Source organism: Saccostrea echinata, unplaced genomic scaffold, assembly GCF_033153115.1.
Source record: "Saccostrea echinata isolate AGI-Se365-2 ecotype Australia unplaced genomic scaffold, CSIRO_AGI_Sech_v1 ptg000065l, whole genome shotgun sequence".
Taxonomy (NCBI): domain Eukaryota; kingdom Metazoa; phylum Mollusca; class Bivalvia; order Ostreida; family Ostreidae; genus Saccostrea; species Saccostrea echinata.
The window spans coordinates 2,618,847-2,635,772 of NW_026889814.1; the positions used below are offsets into that span (position 1 = coordinate 2,618,847).

The window sequence follows — 16,926 nt, forward strand, 5'->3', positions numbered from 1 at the left end:
GTCTTTTTTTAAAAAATCTTCTTCTCAAGAACCATTGGGCCAGAGAAGTTGAAACTTATGGGAAACCTTCATTACATAGTGTAGATTCAAGTTTGTTCAAATCATGACCCCCGGGGGTCGGGTGGGGCCACAATGGGGGATCAAAGTTTTACATAGGAATATATAGGAAAATTCTTTAAAAATCTTCTTCTCAAGAACAACAAAGCCACAATTAGTCATATTGATACGAAATCATCCTCAGGTAGTGTAGATTTAAATTTGTTCAAATCATGACCCCCGGGGGTAGGGTGGGGCCACAATGGGGGATCAAAGTTTTACATAGGAATATATAGGAAAATTCTTTAAAAATCTTCTTCTCAAGAACAACAAAGCCACAATTAGTCATATTGATACGAAATCATCCTCAGGTAGTGTAGATTTAAATTTGTTCAAATCATGACCCCCGGGGGTAGGGTGGGGCCACAATGGGGGATCAAAGTTTTACATAGGAATACATAGGAAAATTCTTTAAAAATCTTCTTCTCAAGAACAGCAAAGCCATGATTTGTCATATTGATATGAAATCATCCTCAGGTAGTGTAGATTTAAGTTTGTTCAAATCATGACCCCCGGGGGTAGGGTGGGGCCACAATGGGGGATCAAAGTTTTACATAGGAATACATAGGAAAATTCTTTAAAAATCTTTTTCTCAAGAACAACAAAGCCACAATTAGTCATATTGATATGAAATCATCCTCAGGTAGTGTAGATTTAAGTTTGTTCAAATCATGACCCCCGGGGTAGGGTGGGGCCACAATAGGGGATCAAAGTTTTACATAGGAATATATAGGAAAATTCTTTAAAAATCTTTTTCTCAAGAACAACAAAGCCACAATTAGTCATTTTGATATGGAATCATCCTCAGGTAATGTAGATTCAAGTTTGTTTAAATCATGACCCCCGGGGGTAGGGTGGGGCCACAATGGGGGATCAAAGTTTTACATAGGAATAAATAGGAAAATTCTTTAAAAATCTTTTTCTCAAGAACAACAAAGCCACAATTAGTCATTTTGATATGGAATCATCCTCAGGTAATGTAGATTCAAGTTTGTTCAAATCATGACCCCCGGGGGTAGGGTGGAGCCACAATGGGGGATCAAAGTTTTACATAGGAATATATAGGAAAATTCTTTAAAAATTTTCTTCTCAAGAACAACAAAGCCACAATTAGTCATATTGATATGGAATCATCCTTAGGTAGTGTAGATTCAAATTTGTCGAAATCATGACCCCCGGGGTAGGGTGGGTCCACAATGGGGGATCAAAGTTTTACATAGGAATAAATAGGAAAAATCTTTTAAAATCTTTTCAAGAACAGGAAAGCCGTGATTAGTCATTTTGATATTGAAGCATCCCCAAGTATTGTAGATTCAAGTTTGTTCAAGGCATCCTCCAGTAGTAGGGTGGGGCCATAATCGGGGATCAAAGTTTAACAAAAGAATATATATAAGAAATATCTTAAAAAATCTTCTTCTCAAGAACAACAAAGCCATAATTAGTCATATTGATATGGAGGCATCCTTAGGTAGTGTATATTCAAGTTTGTTCAAATCTTGAACCCCCCCCCTCCCTTCCTTCCCCCCAGGGTAGGATGGCAGACATCTTTAAAATTCCGTTTCAAGAACAGCAAAATCATGATTAGTTATATGAATATAGAAGCATCCTCAGAAAGTTTAGATTCAATTTCATTCAAAACATGGCAAATGGGGATAGGTTATGCCTAGAACAGTTGATCAAAGCTTTACGTATGAATATATAGAAGAAGAAATCTGCTGACAAAGAACAGCAGGGCCATATTGACTCAGGTGAGCGTTGTGGCCCATGGGCCTCTTGTTTGTTTAAGGTTCATTATCCCTTTGGTCACTCATTGTGTGTTTTTTCTTTAATGCTATAATTTTCCATAAGAAATCTAATTTATAATAATAAGAATGTAAACAATTTCTGCAAACCTTACGGCAGAAAAATTTGACGGAAATGACATTTTATCTTTGGGATTTTTTATTAAGGAATAATAGACATTTATATCCTAAAGAGAATCATCTCCCTTTTCAGAGTAGCGCTGAACCTTAACAGCTGTGTATATATGTAAATTTTAATAATTTCGACTCTTTTTTTCATTAAAATAGACAAATGAGTGAAAATTGTATACTCAAAGATAATTATCTTCTTTACAATCGACTATGGTTCTATGTCGTGCTTTTAATGTTAAGCAAGCCTTGACAGTCAACAAATTAAAGCATGATCCGCGACCATAAGTACATGTAACTACAAAGAGGGATTACAAAATTATGCGAGAAAACTGTTGTCTCTTATTTCCATTCTACTTATATTTGATGTCAGAAAATGAATTCTTTCTCGATTATAGCTATAGGTACTACATCTGAGATTAAAAAAAATAATTTAGTATAAAAACACGATATGGATATCGATACTTAGTGGCCAGTAAGTCAAACCAACACAAAAACGTAAACTGTACCCTTGTTTTAATTCATTTCACACAATAAAAGGAGGTCATAATGGAACTTTGGATTTAGCTTCATTATGACAAAATTTCTTTTTATTCGTTTTAGCAACAAAGTGCAAAGTCTTCTACGGGATTCATAGAAGTGTCCCAAGAAGATTTTCTAATAAGCGAAATCTTTATAACTGAGTAACACTTTACAGTGTGTTCTTTCATTAAAGGTTTTTCCCTGGATAGTGGATTGTTCGATGGAGATAAATTCTATTATGTCGCGGGAAGACCGGGTTTTGCCAACAAAGCAGGGAATATCGGAAATGTAAGAACTTAAAAGACATTGATTTTTATCTTTTCACTGTAGGGTGTCCTCAAAAGAAATTGATTCCACGCAGTAAGAAAAAAATCATGGTTTTTTTATATACTTTATTGATCGAATGATAGAATCGGGCTATTAAGTTGTGGATCGCAAAGGAGCACAATTTTTACACTTACCTAATGAAACAATATTGCACTACCATAAGGTTAATACATTTTGTTTAAAAAATCCTGTTTCTCTTTTTTTCTATAATTAGGTAGAGATTCTGGAATTTTTCGAAGCTGGTAAAAAGACTACAAAGAAGCTTATAGCTGGCAAACAGGTAACTAAATTAGATAAATTAGAATAAAGGGAAAACAAAACTCAGAAGGAGTCGAAAGGCAAAATGTTTTACAAAATATGTTCCATATATCTCACATAGGAAGAAATTGTAGCACACCTCACACAGAAAGAAGTTGAAGCACATATTTTGACAAATTATGTTTCCTTTTGCCATGAGTAGTTAAAAAGGCTCATCAATTGTTATTGCATGTACAGGTTTATCAAGATCTATTAAGGTCTAATCAATTATTGACTAAATGTTCTTCAGAAGAAAATATAAATTGGAATTTGATCATGAGACTTACATTGCTATGATGTTTTTAACTTTTATCGTGAAGTATTTTTTTTTAATTTATGGTATAAGCTTGGTGGTGGATTTGGTTATTCTGTGTGTGTGGCGGACGTAAATGGAGACAGCATAGACGACGTTCTAATTGGTGCCCCTTTGGAGTATATCAATCAGTCAAGTGGAAGCATTATCGTGGATAGTGGTTCTGTTTATATTTACCTCGGAACTGGGTCCTCTGTAAGTCTCACAGCTTTATATATTTCAAATCTACAACTCCTGACTACTACGAAAATATTCTTCATATTTATACCTTAACCCCATTTAAACTTGATCTTGTATAATTTAATTTTATTTAAAGGAGCCCTAAGTTCTATTTTTAAGTATCATGTGTCATTTTCTTCGTTAACAAACACATATCACTTTTAAAATTCATTTCATTTCTTTCAATACATGTATATCATATATTTCGTACTTACATCAGGACATCATCAAAGACAATCATTTAAGGATTTCTGGGATGAGCAAACCGTGGGCCCGATTTGGAACTGCCATCATCGACCTCAGAGATATTTCAAACGATGGAATATCGGGTCTGTTAAAATGACGTATTTCCCATTGAACAGCAATTATTATATAAATACTGCATATAGTTAACAGTATAATAACATTGAAAATTGTCATCCATTGTAAACCGAGGTGCAACCAAGATTGATATTAGTTTTTCAAGGTGTGAAATTTTTCGATACCCCCAACTTCATGCAGTATTTATTTTAAATTGATGTTTAATAGGAAAAAACAAATATTTGTGAACCGTTAGCGAATAAATTCTGCGCAGTCATTGTTTTTTGGGGGAAACCAACTGTCTTCAAGTAATATTGACTGCTGCTACGTTCTATCATGCTGGTTGCCGTGTTTTCATCATTTATAGGGTAAAAGTGTCTTTAACAAAAGTTTCTCGGGAAATCAAAGTTAAGTTATTAACATGAAAGTAAAATATTTTATTTTTTCATAGAATAAGTAAATAATATTCTACGTTTACAATTAAAATTTGCTCTGTTTTTAAACTAGATATTGCAATCGGAGCACCTTTTGAAGATGACCATAGAGGGACCGTGTACATATACAATGGAAAAAGTGGAAACTTCACTGACCCTTGGGATTATTCACAAAGAATTTCGCCGGATGATTTAAATTTAGGAATCCGCGCTTTTGGCTTTTCTTTATCCAGATCTCATGTAGATATTGACGACAACTTATATACAGGTATTTTTTGAAACTCATTTAGGACTGCCTATCAGTTGTTTCATCTTAATTTAGTGGCTATGTGTATATATTAAAACACCACTAGATAAGTTACTGTATTCGGAGTTACAAATTTTATAGAAATTTTATAGAAGCTGAAGGCATTTTAAAATGTGAAGATATTACTAAAAATATCCTGACTGGATGACGTGTTTTAAAAATTAAAACAGGAAATCTTTAAGAAGAAGTATAACTTTTTTGTGTATAAATAACAATTGGATTCTCTATCAAATAATTCTTACAGGTTAATTTGTCTTAAAATAAAAGAATTCTTTTTTTTTTAAATGAAACAACACTCTGCAAGCATGGTCAGTGACATAACTGTTGGTTGGTCCTTGCTGAAAAGTGCAATATATGTACCTTTTCCACAGAAAGTATATTGGTCTATCCATTTAGTAGGTAAAACTATTCATTTAAGGTTGTAAATAATCAAAAATATAATTATTCATTGGTATAGATTTGGCTGTCTCTGGATATAAAACAGACCAAGTGGTCATTCTTCGGACACGTCCAGTAGTTCACGTTGAAGTAGATATAATCTCCACTCCAGAAAGTATCCCTATCAATTCTACTGGCTATGAATGTAATGACGGCAATGACTATCCATGCGTGACACTACATTTACGGTTCCGTGTGACCGGAAAAGGAATAGAAAATGGCGTCTGTAAGTAAAGGACTGTACAGTAAATACGAAGCGTTTATAAATTAAAAAAAATTCAAATGTGAAAACAAAGTAAAACCTTTGTAGTTACATGCAATGAGATGATGGTCAATATGAATTCTTTGCTTTATACGAATTTAAACGTTTACAAAAATGAAAACAGATAATTGAGAAAAATGTCAATGTTCCTTCATAACAATTAATATCTGTAGCATGGATAAACATGTATGTGCCTCCTTCAAAGCAAAAATATTTATTATTACTGTAATTACAAACTTCATTTTTGTTGTTGTTTTTACCCTTGTAGATATGAACTACACTTTATTAAGTGATGAATTCTCCGACACCACAAGATTTTTTCTTCGACGGAATAACAGTGTTATAGGGAATTTTAACAATTCACAGGAATCTCAAATGGTTTTGTTAAAGCCAAACACGAAGACAATCATTAATATTAACTTGACAGCAGATGTAAGTAATATAAAACTTTATTACAACAACAGTTTCTTTTAGTTAAACACACAAAAACATAAGAAACAGATTGAGATATATATATATATATATATATATATATATATATATATATATATATATATATATATATATATATATATATATATATAAACTAACATTAAAACATTGTTAAAAGAGATTAAAACATGTCTACACTAAACATTACATAATCTAAGAAATACTATTGGTTGGCCCTCTTCTCAAATTCACCGAGAGGAATAAACCATTTCTAAGGCAGCAACTAGAACAACTAAATTTCACAGATTAAATACTGACATATCTTTTATTCCTTAAGGCCATCGACTGGAGGTTTTTCCAATCCCTTACAGACCCAGTAAGTGTCCATTTGATGTTTTCTCTAGCTGACATAACAGTGAATGAGGAAGTCCCACCTATTCTACATTCAGACGTGATAACTAGCCGCTATAAGACGGTAAGGGTGATACATAATGGCATTATACACTACTTCGTCTTTAGGGAATTATTTACTTTTTATTACTTGCAAATCTTTTATTATCGTTTGTTTATTTTGAGGGAGAATGATGGTTGATGAATATTTGTTGTCTAAATTTGATACACTTCATATGGCAAAATTACTTGATAATTACTCAACAAATTCTCATGATGAAACCACAGGCACTTGTTCCGCATATAGGGAACCCCATACTTTTTCTTTCCATAAAGAAAAAGTATGGGATGCCCTGGCAGGTTTACAAAACGAGTGCCTGTGAATAAAATAGCTAAAGGATTTTTCAAAACTTATTTACAGCTAGAAATCAATACAAATTGTTCCTCTTATCCCTGCAAGCCAGATTATGTAGCACATTTGCGCTCAGTGGAAAGCAATATGACATTGCAAAGAAACCAAGAACTAGAGTTTCTGATGTACTTAACAAATGCTGGAGACCCGGCGTATAAAACAGATTTTTACATAGAAACCTTCCCTAAGATGGATTTTTATAGAATTACAGAAGGAACTAAGGACCTCAAATGCACTGTTCTCTACTTTGGTGTATTGCACTGTATTGTACACTCAGTGACTCGTAGAGAAAGGTTCTATGCACATCAAAGATATAAGTTTATGTTAAAATTCTTCGTTGACCCTGACGCAGCTGTGGCTAGGAAGTCGGACCACGTAAAAATTGAAGTTATTTTCAATTCAACAATGGAAGATGAAATTATGCCACCTAAAACGTTTGAGATGATAAGTTATTTTAACCTTCATTCAGATGTAAGGGTCATTGGGTAAGTATTAGTTAAAGATAAAAAAAACTTTAATTTTACAGTAATATTGTGGATATGAAGTATAATGCTAAAAATGAACTTATATTTACAAAGAATGGATGATTAATGTATTTTAAACCCTAGAACTTTATGTTTAGTTCTCATTATCATTATTTGTTATAGAGGATCAGACCTATCGGACCTAATCATAGCCTCCACATCCCAGACCGTATTTAAATACTCCGTAACATATGACATCCACAATGAAGGACCTAGTCCACTTGGTGCAAATCTTAACATAACCATAGCTAGCAGCAAAGGCAACAATAAAATTCTTAAGGTAATTGGAAAAAAGGCATGAAGTATAGGTTTTATAGAAATAAGCATTTTAATATACATGTACTTGTCGAGATCAAATTATTTTCAGAATATACTTAACTTTTTAAAGATTACCTTTGTATCTGTTTTCTTTTTGTTCTTGAGAACAAGTACCTGCTTTATAAAGCTTAGATATTACAATTGAGCTTAGTAATTGTAGGAAACCTTTTCAACGTTTTAAAAAGTATTTCTGTTGCCAGAATAACTTTTTTGTATTTGCTCACACCTGTGTACATACTTTTCATATCAGCTGATATTCTGTATGAAAACTCTTCGTTTTACCAGAATTTCTTCAGTTTTTCTTTGAAATTCATATTTTTTATAATAATTGAAAGCTGGGCAAAATATACATGTATGTATCATTTACAAGCAACGTTTTGAAGAATTTAGTTTCCTAGAACATGAATAGGCGCCTTTACACATTTCATGTCTTTATTTAAGATCTAGAGGATATCGATTTCTTAAAAATTTAATCTGAACTTGTGAATGGTAATAAACCTTAATGAAATGAGAAAAAAGACAATTGTTACGTATTGTCATGTTGATGGGATGGGGTGCTCGATTTTGATAAAATATAATCACATATAATTATGTTTTAAACACAGGATAAAACTGTACCTATTCAGTAATCTAAATGATGACTGAAAGGCCTGGAAAGGTCACTGAATGACAGAGCTCTGCAATTCAGTCACTTTTCAGTAAACTTTTAGTCATATTTCAATTAGTTTCAAGTAATTTCAGTGGCAATGAAAATTTCTTGTATCCCAATGAGTGAAAACAAATTCAAGCATTCAAATTCTTTATAATATCAAAATATTATAGTATTTTTCAAATCCATAAGGTCACCTGAGTCACTCAATCACATTTGAACATTTTCATTTTCTTTTCTGAAACCACTTTTTGTTTACATCATCTATGGGGAAAGGGAATAAAAATTTAAATTTCATGGTCTCTTCCCCTCAGGGACCTGTGGGTTGCAACCAAAACCATTAAAATGAATGCAACCTTCAAATGCAGTTACATATGTAAATGCAATCTTCTTCTTTACTCCTGGACATCAAGAAGTCAAATCGTCGGCATGATAATAATAAATGTGAAATTCTTGGCCCCAGGGTCAGGGGATCTGGTATTATGATGGCGCTCTATCGATCATATAGTGAAAATGTGAAATATCTTTCAACCCCCCCCCCCCCCACCCCGTATATTAAGAAGACATACTAAGTGTATAGTTAAGATAATAAAGAGTGTTTCTTCTAAAATTATGAAATTCATGGCCCTTTTTCAGGGGATACTAGTTTAAGGATGTGGCTCTATCGATGATATTGTGAAAATACATTTGAAATTCTTTATTTCTTTAAAAATTCTTCTGTGCCTCTGGATATTTAGCAGACAAACTAAGTGCATGTTTATGATGAGTGAGATCATCTCCTCCAAAATTATGAAATCCATGTCCTCTGGATAAGAGGTTCCGGTGTTAGAATGGGGCTCTATTGAAACCAAAATGAAATGCTTTATTTCTTCAAAATCTCTTCTCCTCGGCAAACAGAGTACAAAGTTGTACTGAGCAATGAATGTTTTTATCAGATTCGTAAAATTCTTGACCATTGTTCATGGGGTTTTTGTGCTGAGCGGGGCTAATTGATAATGTAGGGACATTTGTTTTCTTTTTTGAGATAGAGAAGTCTTTCCATTTGTAGGTCACCTGAGTTTACTCAGGTGACCTATTGCTATTCGTTTTCGTCCGTCGGCTCTATTGATTATATAGTGAAAATGCATTAATTCTTTGAAAATCTTCTTCTCTGCTCCTGGGTATTAAATAAATTAACTAAGTTCATAGTTATGATGAGCAAGAGTGCCTCTTTCAAAATTATGAATTTCATGGCCCCAGGGTCAGGCGTTCTGGTGTTAGGGCGGGGCTCTATAGACTATATAGTAAAAATGCATTAATTCCATGAAAATCTTCTTGGCTCCTGGGTATTAAACCAATGAACTATGTAGATAGTTATGATGAGGAAGGGCGCCTCTTTCAAAATTGTGAATTTCATGGCCCCTGGGTCAGATGTTCTGGTGTAAGGGTGGGGCTTTACTTATTTAATAATAAAGTGAAAATGCATTTCTTTTAACATCTTTTATGCTTCTGGGCATATTCGAGGCAAACAGAGTAAAAGTTTTAATATGCAAAGGTATTTTTACCAGTATTTTGAACACCTGGACCATTTAGGCAAATGTTCTGGTCCTGGCTAGGGCTCTATTAACTTGTATTCTGCTGAGCAAAGTTATTCCCCTTTGCCATTCACCTTTGATAATTAATCACTGTAAACAATGTATTTGAAAGGTTAATAGAATAAGAGAATTATGCAAGAGTATTTATTGTATAATACGAAAAGTACTTTCAATAGTTTTAATGATCAGGTAGACTTGGAAATAATAGATGAATAAAAACGAGACAAAAATAACTTATCTTTTTAAATGTTCTTCAAAGGCCAAGAGATGCCAATTTGAGAGGTAATAATATGGGGTTAAAAAATAGGCATTTTGTTAATAGTCTGAATGGTAATAGTGATAAATGGGGGACATATAGATACTAGACCAATTATTTTTTGATGCTAATCATACTATTTTTCTTGCTTTTGGGCAACAAAGCTTCATTTATCAGTTTATGGATCCTCTAAATTATTGTATTTTACTCAGGTGACCGTTAAGGCGCTTGGGCCTCTTGTGTTATTTACCTATGATAATCACTGTACATTATGTAATTAATAAATAAATTGAATAAAAGTTTTTTTAATTATTTTAATTTTGAGCAGCTTATGCTCACCTTTTAGTTGCCTCTTGTAAATTTTAAAACGATGGAAATATTTTTACTGCAAATGAAATAAAGGGTCACATACAAAGACATTAACATATTTGCAGAAGTTCACATCTTTGACATATACTTCTGACTACATATGTATTTAATGAAATATCTCTATTTATGGAGTTCTTAAAATAATCTTAATTTTGTCAGATTTGAAAACAAATGTCTCAGACGAATCAAAAATCGCATTTCATTTTTATTGACGCAAGAAACTTCTTCCTGATAATGTGCTTGGTTGTTTAAGTTATTTATATTTGAAAAAAGAAGTAAATTAAGGATTAGGAAAGAGAACAGGAAATAGCTTTTTTGCAAAAATAAAACTTTTTATAAATGTTTCAAATACTTACATTATTATATTTGACCGTTTAATTAAAAGGTCAAGGTCATTTTCTTTTCCTTGTCATTAAGAATAAAAATTATTTTGGCCAATGTAATGCTTATTATTATTTTAAAAGATTTAATTTTTTTCTTTTTACATAAAAAGTTGAAACAACAAAAGGTCTACCAAATGATAGTATCAAACTGAGATAAACAGTTAAACTAAATAGATATTGGGTAATCCGAATTTCCTTTACTTTTTTTTAGGGAATATTAGTTGTTTTAATATGTTTTGTATATTTAAAATTCTATTATTTTTACATATGGTAAAGTAGTCATGTAAAGGTACAAAGTGCTACATAAATAAAAAGTTTTTACCGTTCAATAAGAGAGAAAAACATGTTTTACTGAATTTTTACTCAAATCTGTTCTTAGAATCCTTAGCTTTCAAAGGCTATAAGATTGCTATTTGTCTAGAAATTCATATTTATTTGATATATTTTAAAACTTTAGTCCATTATTATTAATTTCAGCCACTACAAAAATTAAGCCTTTGATTGTTTAAAAATGCCTTTTAAATTCATTGTTCTGTAGTAATTTTCAGAAGCAGAAAAGGAGATATTTTCATACGCCGCTATTCCGCCAGAAATATAGTCCCTGCTAGATTTTAAAGTCAGTTTACCATTACTATTTCAAATTGTACAATTATGCAAAAGAAAGAAAAATATGATCTTTAAAACCCTTAACATCTAAATATAAAAGACCTGTAAGCAAATATACTTTGAGTATTTCATGGTGTCAGAAACCAGAAAAGAATCCCTCCTTAAATATATCGCTGAAATATTTCACCTGTAACTCACAAAAACTACGTAATGAAGATAAAATAGAATGTATTACATGCTTACTGATTTTTATTTTTTAGGATATAACGGTCAACAGAGGAAATTGTACAGCAGAAATGAAAATCGACATAATACGTTTAGGAGAAGCTGGCAATTTGATATCACAACCTCTGAAAGATAACGTAAAGGAGGAAACTTCAACTGATATTGTACGCTGTCTTAGTTTTATATTGCATGTACATTGCATACCTCTTCGCTGGCCAAGTGTTTTCAGATCTGCTACACTGCTCACACACAAAGAGGTTTTTTTTTTTTATAAAGTAGTTTTAAAGAAGTGGAGCAGATCAGAACAAAGAACATTTCTAGTAAAGATAAATTGAATACTATAGTATTATCTTGCAACTTACAATTTGAAAATATAATAAACAAACATAAGAATGCAATGCTCCTCCCAACACAGTGTCATAACTAAGTTCATCAGGTGACCTGAGGCTTTAAGGTGAGTGAAAGGGCTGAACCAATTGCAACATAATTTGGCATATAGCATCTATGGGTGAAGGGGAACAAAAATTATGAAATCCATGCCCCCCTCCCTCCCCGGGACCTGAGGGGTGGGGCTAAAACCCTAAAAATTAATGCAATATATAAAAATCTTCTTTATTCCTGGGCATCAAGCAGTCAAACTGTTAGATTGTAATAAGCATTGGGCCTTCTACAAAAATTGCTATATTCATGGCCCCAAGGTCAGTGGTTCTGGTGCTAGAGTGGGGCTCTGTTGAATATGTATAGTGAAAATGCATTATTTCTTAAAAATCTTCTCCTCTGCTCCTGGGTATTAAGGAAACAAACTAAAAGATAGTTAAGATGAGGAAGGGTGTCTCTTTCAAAATTGTGAATTTTGTGGCCCTTTGGTCAGGGGTTCCGGTGTTACTGCGGGACTCTATTGATTATATAGTGAAAATGCATTAATTCTTTGAAAATCTTCTTCTCTATTCCTGGATATTATTTAAATAAACTAAGTGCTTGGTTATGATAAGCAAGGATGCCTCTTCCAAAATTATGAATTTTTCCAGGGTCGGGGGTTCTTGTGTTAGGGCGGGGCTATATTGATTATATAGTGAAAATGCATAAATTCTTTGAAAATCTTCTGCTCTGTCCCTGGGTATTAAGCCGATACACTATGTACATAGTTATGATAAGAAAGGGTGCCTCCTCCAAAATTGTGAATTTCATGGCCACTTGGTCAGGAGTTCTGGTGTTAGGGCGGGGCTTTAATGATTGTATAGTGAAAATGCATTAATTCTTTGAAAGTCTTCTCCTCTGCTCCTGGGTATTATGTCGATGATCCAAGTACATAGATGATGAGTACATTATGATGGGCAAGGGTGCTTCTTCCAGAATTGTGAATTTCAAGGCCATTGGGTCAGGGATACGGAGGTGGGGGCTCTAATGAACATATACTGAAAATGAATTAATGCTTTGAAATCTACTCCTCGGTATTAATCAAACATTTATGGTGACCAAGGGTGCCTTTTCTCAAAATTGTGAAATGTGTGACCCCAGAGTCAGGGATTCCTGTCGGGTGGGGTACTACGGATTATATAGTGGAATGCATTTGTCTTTGTTCCTCTGCTCTGCCTTTGGGCATTAAGTATTCAAACTAAGCATGCTAAATTTAAAGTTATGATGAGCAATGGTGCTCCTTTCAAAATTGTGAATTTCATGGCCTCTGGTTTAAAATACGAACCAAATTCAGTTGTTGGAAAGTTGTTACATCATATAAGGTCCGTAGGCCTCTTGTTATTCAGAACATATTAGTCAAGGTATTCAAATGTCTTGTCTTTCTTTCCTTGTTTTTGGAAACAACAAATCTGCTAAAAGTCATCCTGAATTACAAGCAATAAAAATGAATATAAAACATGTCTTATTTTTGTGATGTAGCTTTGTGGTCTTCCTGGAATCAGTTGCACTTACTTGATTTGTGATCTTGGATTCATTAAAGCAACAGAGTTTGAGAGTGTAGAACTAACGATGGATCTTGATTCCAACTCATTCTCAAATATTCTTAAGGTATGAAAGACCTTCAAGGTTTACATTATTTTATTATTCTTATGTTTAGTGGAATTAACTTTTTCATTTTGCTTTTCTGATGAACCCTACTTAGTTAAATTTTAAAAACGGAAGTGCGAAAAAAAATCATTGAAAGTATCCATGTGTATGCCCTTTTGAAATGGCTGAAATATGATATTTTATTACGTGTTTAATTGCTATCCATGAGATTGAATGAATTCGGGTACATTCTAAGCTAGAAAGGTAATGTGTTTAAATGCAATTGTAGGACTTAAATACTAACGCCGCACAATTTGTCACCCCAGGAGAGCTTCGTTTGTACAACAACAAAATACCAGCCTCTATAAATGTTACAGATAAAGGAAAGGTGAGTTCAGAAAGTTAAAATGAACCAAAATAAAGACCCTTTATGTTTCGTTTCATTTTAGAATAAGTCATAATGTGTAAAGACTGAGCCACACAAACATAACATCGTGTGTTCTGTGTTTCCTATTTCAGGTAGCATTGAGAGTCTCATTGGGCTCCACTGGTGTGACGTCATCTGACCTACTTTGGTACGCTGTTGGGGGCAGTGTTGGAGGATTCTTGTTTCTTGTTATTATTGCACTTATTCTATGGAAGGTAATTGGAATGTTCAGATTTTAAAATTTGGTTTGTTCACATATAGTAATTACTTAGAACTGTCATAGAAATTATATGTTCCATGCGGAGTAGACAACAACTTAAGGCTCGAAGAGAAAATGATGTCTTACATACAAAGCTTAATTAATCCTGAAAATAACAAGAAAGATTCACCTGCATCTATACTTCAATGTCATCAAAACTGTTTTGGAACTTAATGTAACGTCCTTTTTTAAAATGAATATATTCTTCGCCAAGAAATACTTTCGGTGTAATAATTTTAGCTGGAATACTGTCTTGGTGCCTTTAAGACCGTCATTTATGTACCCATTTATGTGCAAGGTTACATGTACTTTGTATTTATTATAAATGTAACGCATGTGATATATATGTATAACGCATAAAGAAACAGTTTCAGTTGTAATTTGTGGTTGTACCAGATGGTTAGTAACTTGGCTTTTTGCTTGATTATTACCAGTTCTAATTTAATGGCATTTATGTGTATACAGTAAAAATGTGACAATACTATGAAAGAATGATAAATTATCCTACTAGATAAAGCAAAACAAATGATTTTATCTGTAAATACTTTTGGAATTTGGTAGTACTTATAATATAGAATATGTGATTATGTATTATTTAGTGTGGGTTCTTTAACCGGAAAAAAAGGGGAGAAATCGACAGAGCCAAAAGGCAGTCCCAGATGAAACAGAGGCAGAGTAGAATGATGTCACAATTTGTCAGTAAGGAGCTGAACAAAGGTCACGAGTCATCAATCAATGGTACTGACAGAGGCTCCCAAGGGTTTAGACAAAGTACAAAGAAAGACTATCCGGATTTAGATGTCCAAGACAGATAACAGAAAAAAAATGGTTTTAAGTTTTCTAATCTTAGATGTTCTCTGTTTTCATGAGAGTATCTTCAAATTCGAAATGTACTCACATTTCGTTGATAGTACTCAATGAGGCAAACTGGAAAGGAAATTTTACATTCCTTTCATCACCGGTGAATGACTTTTTTTAACCAGAGAGTGTGTGTGAGAGGTGACAAATGTTTGTGATATGTGTAGAATGTGCTAATGGAGTCCATAATTCATACTTTCATTTGTTTCCATTTTGATGGAACAAATCATCTTATATTTAGAGGAAAAATAAATCATGAAACAGTTGTTACAACAACAATTAAAAAATGCATAAATGGGTCTGCAGATGACGTACAATGAAGCAAAAAATTATAAAGAATAAGTGAAATATAATCTGTTTTATCTGAAAAGTTAACGAATGTACATGTAAAGGAAGATAATTATGTATGCATTGACATGTAAACAGAAAGAGAATGGCATTTTGTATGCATTTGACCATTATTTCTACCAGTTTTTGATTGCAATTTTTTTAAAAGCATGGCGAGATTTTTTTTTATTTCATTACGGTCAGAAATACTCTATTAGATGATCTGCAGCTGAACATTTTTACAGTGGAGAGAAATCCTTGGATAAAATGTGCAGTGGTATCACTATGATGTTAATCAAATTTTAAATTTATTTAAAGGTTTCTGTTCATTTTTTACTAGTACGTGTACTAGTGAATTTTTTTTTTCATAAATACTCCTGAAAATATCATATTCGATGATTACCTCGAACACATTATCAATTTTGACCACGAACCAATTGCGTGACATAAAAAAATCATCACCAAATTTTTTTCCCCATTTTTTTCACTGCATTCTCATGAGGATGAACAGTCTCTGCTAAGAGGGATATCCGTTAAAAAAAATCCTCATTTTCAACAACCATGTTTCAAATATTACCCCCTTTGATGAATTTATTTTACTTGCTTTAATTTGTTATGTGGATTTTGTTAGGAACAAATCATAAGAAACCTAATTCCATTTTATTGTTGTTTTTTTTTAATTTGATTTTTGAGTGGTACACAAATAATAACATCTTCAAGAAGCAACAATTATTAAAGTGTTGACTTTCTTACTCATCTCTTACATGTACATGTTTAAATGTCAGAAGCATTCCTTCTAGCATGTATTCCGAAACATAAGGCATAAAAAGCCTTGTGAATAGCCACAAACAAATAATTAAAGTGCATCTTTTCTTTGGCTGAGAAATATGCAATTATGCACTTCATGTATTTTTTTTATTATATTTTTTTTTCAATGCAGTATAAAATAATTATATAATTAACTAATCAGATAAAAAAAACTCCTGAATGAATTGACATTGAAATTTATTTAATCATAATTACGTTCCCTGTACTAGGTCATCGCAATCCATTATCAGGAAGGGCAAGATCATCCAGATTTAAAGCTTGTGAAATACCAAGTTATTAGAATTGAGAAACAGAACTACATGTTCTGAATGGTTTTAATGAACTGCTTTAGACATGTACGAAAGTTGTCCATAAAGTTCGTGGACAATGACGTTTTGTTCAAAATGAATGGTTCTAGATATACTTATTGAATACCAAAATATTTCTTATAAAAAATCCAAGTCAGAATAGTTTGGTTTTTATTGCTTTAACTTTTTTTCATCTTTAAGTAAAAATCGTGGTCTTAATAGGCCGGAGATAATGCACAGGGCCCAGGGTTAAAATGCCATAAACTTTCAAATAAAGTGCTCTGATTTAAATGATTATTTTCTTTCTAAAACAAGTCAGAGCTTAATTAAAATGAAATGTGTCGCAGATAGAGGCCCTATCGTCATTTCTGAT

The 16,926-nt window shown here is 32.7% G+C and overlaps 1 protein-coding gene across 2 annotated transcripts in view; it reads left to right on the forward strand.

Annotated features, from left to right (window-relative positions):
* The window catches only part of LOC133176095 (integrin alpha-4-like), a 34,354-nt gene extending 18,450 nt beyond the window's left edge, over window positions 1-15,904 (forward strand). For both annotated transcript variants that reach the window (XM_061311263.1, XM_061311264.1), the window contains 15 exons: window positions 2,722-2,816; window positions 3,070-3,135; window positions 3,499-3,660; window positions 3,905-4,013; window positions 4,492-4,686; window positions 5,183-5,389; window positions 5,694-5,857; window positions 6,195-6,332; window positions 6,669-7,144; window positions 7,307-7,463; window positions 11,599-11,727; window positions 13,460-13,588; window positions 13,857-13,955; window positions 14,087-14,209; window positions 14,853-15,904. In XM_061311263.1, coding sequence (XP_061167247.1) covers window positions 2,722-2,816; window positions 3,070-3,135; window positions 3,499-3,660; window positions 3,905-4,013; window positions 4,492-4,686; window positions 5,183-5,389; window positions 5,694-5,857; window positions 6,195-6,332; window positions 6,669-7,144; window positions 7,307-7,463; window positions 11,599-11,727; window positions 13,460-13,588; window positions 13,857-13,955; window positions 14,087-14,209; window positions 14,853-15,068 — 2,465 coding nt within the window. In that variant the 3' untranslated portion in view covers window positions 15,069-15,904. The remainder of the gene's footprint in view (window positions 1-2,721; window positions 2,817-3,069; window positions 3,136-3,498; window positions 3,661-3,904; window positions 4,014-4,491; window positions 4,687-5,182; window positions 5,390-5,693; window positions 5,858-6,194; window positions 6,333-6,668; window positions 7,145-7,306; window positions 7,464-11,598; window positions 11,728-13,459; window positions 13,589-13,856; window positions 13,956-14,086; window positions 14,210-14,852) is intronic.
* The last annotated feature ends 1,022 nt before the right edge of the window (window positions 15,905-16,926 follow it).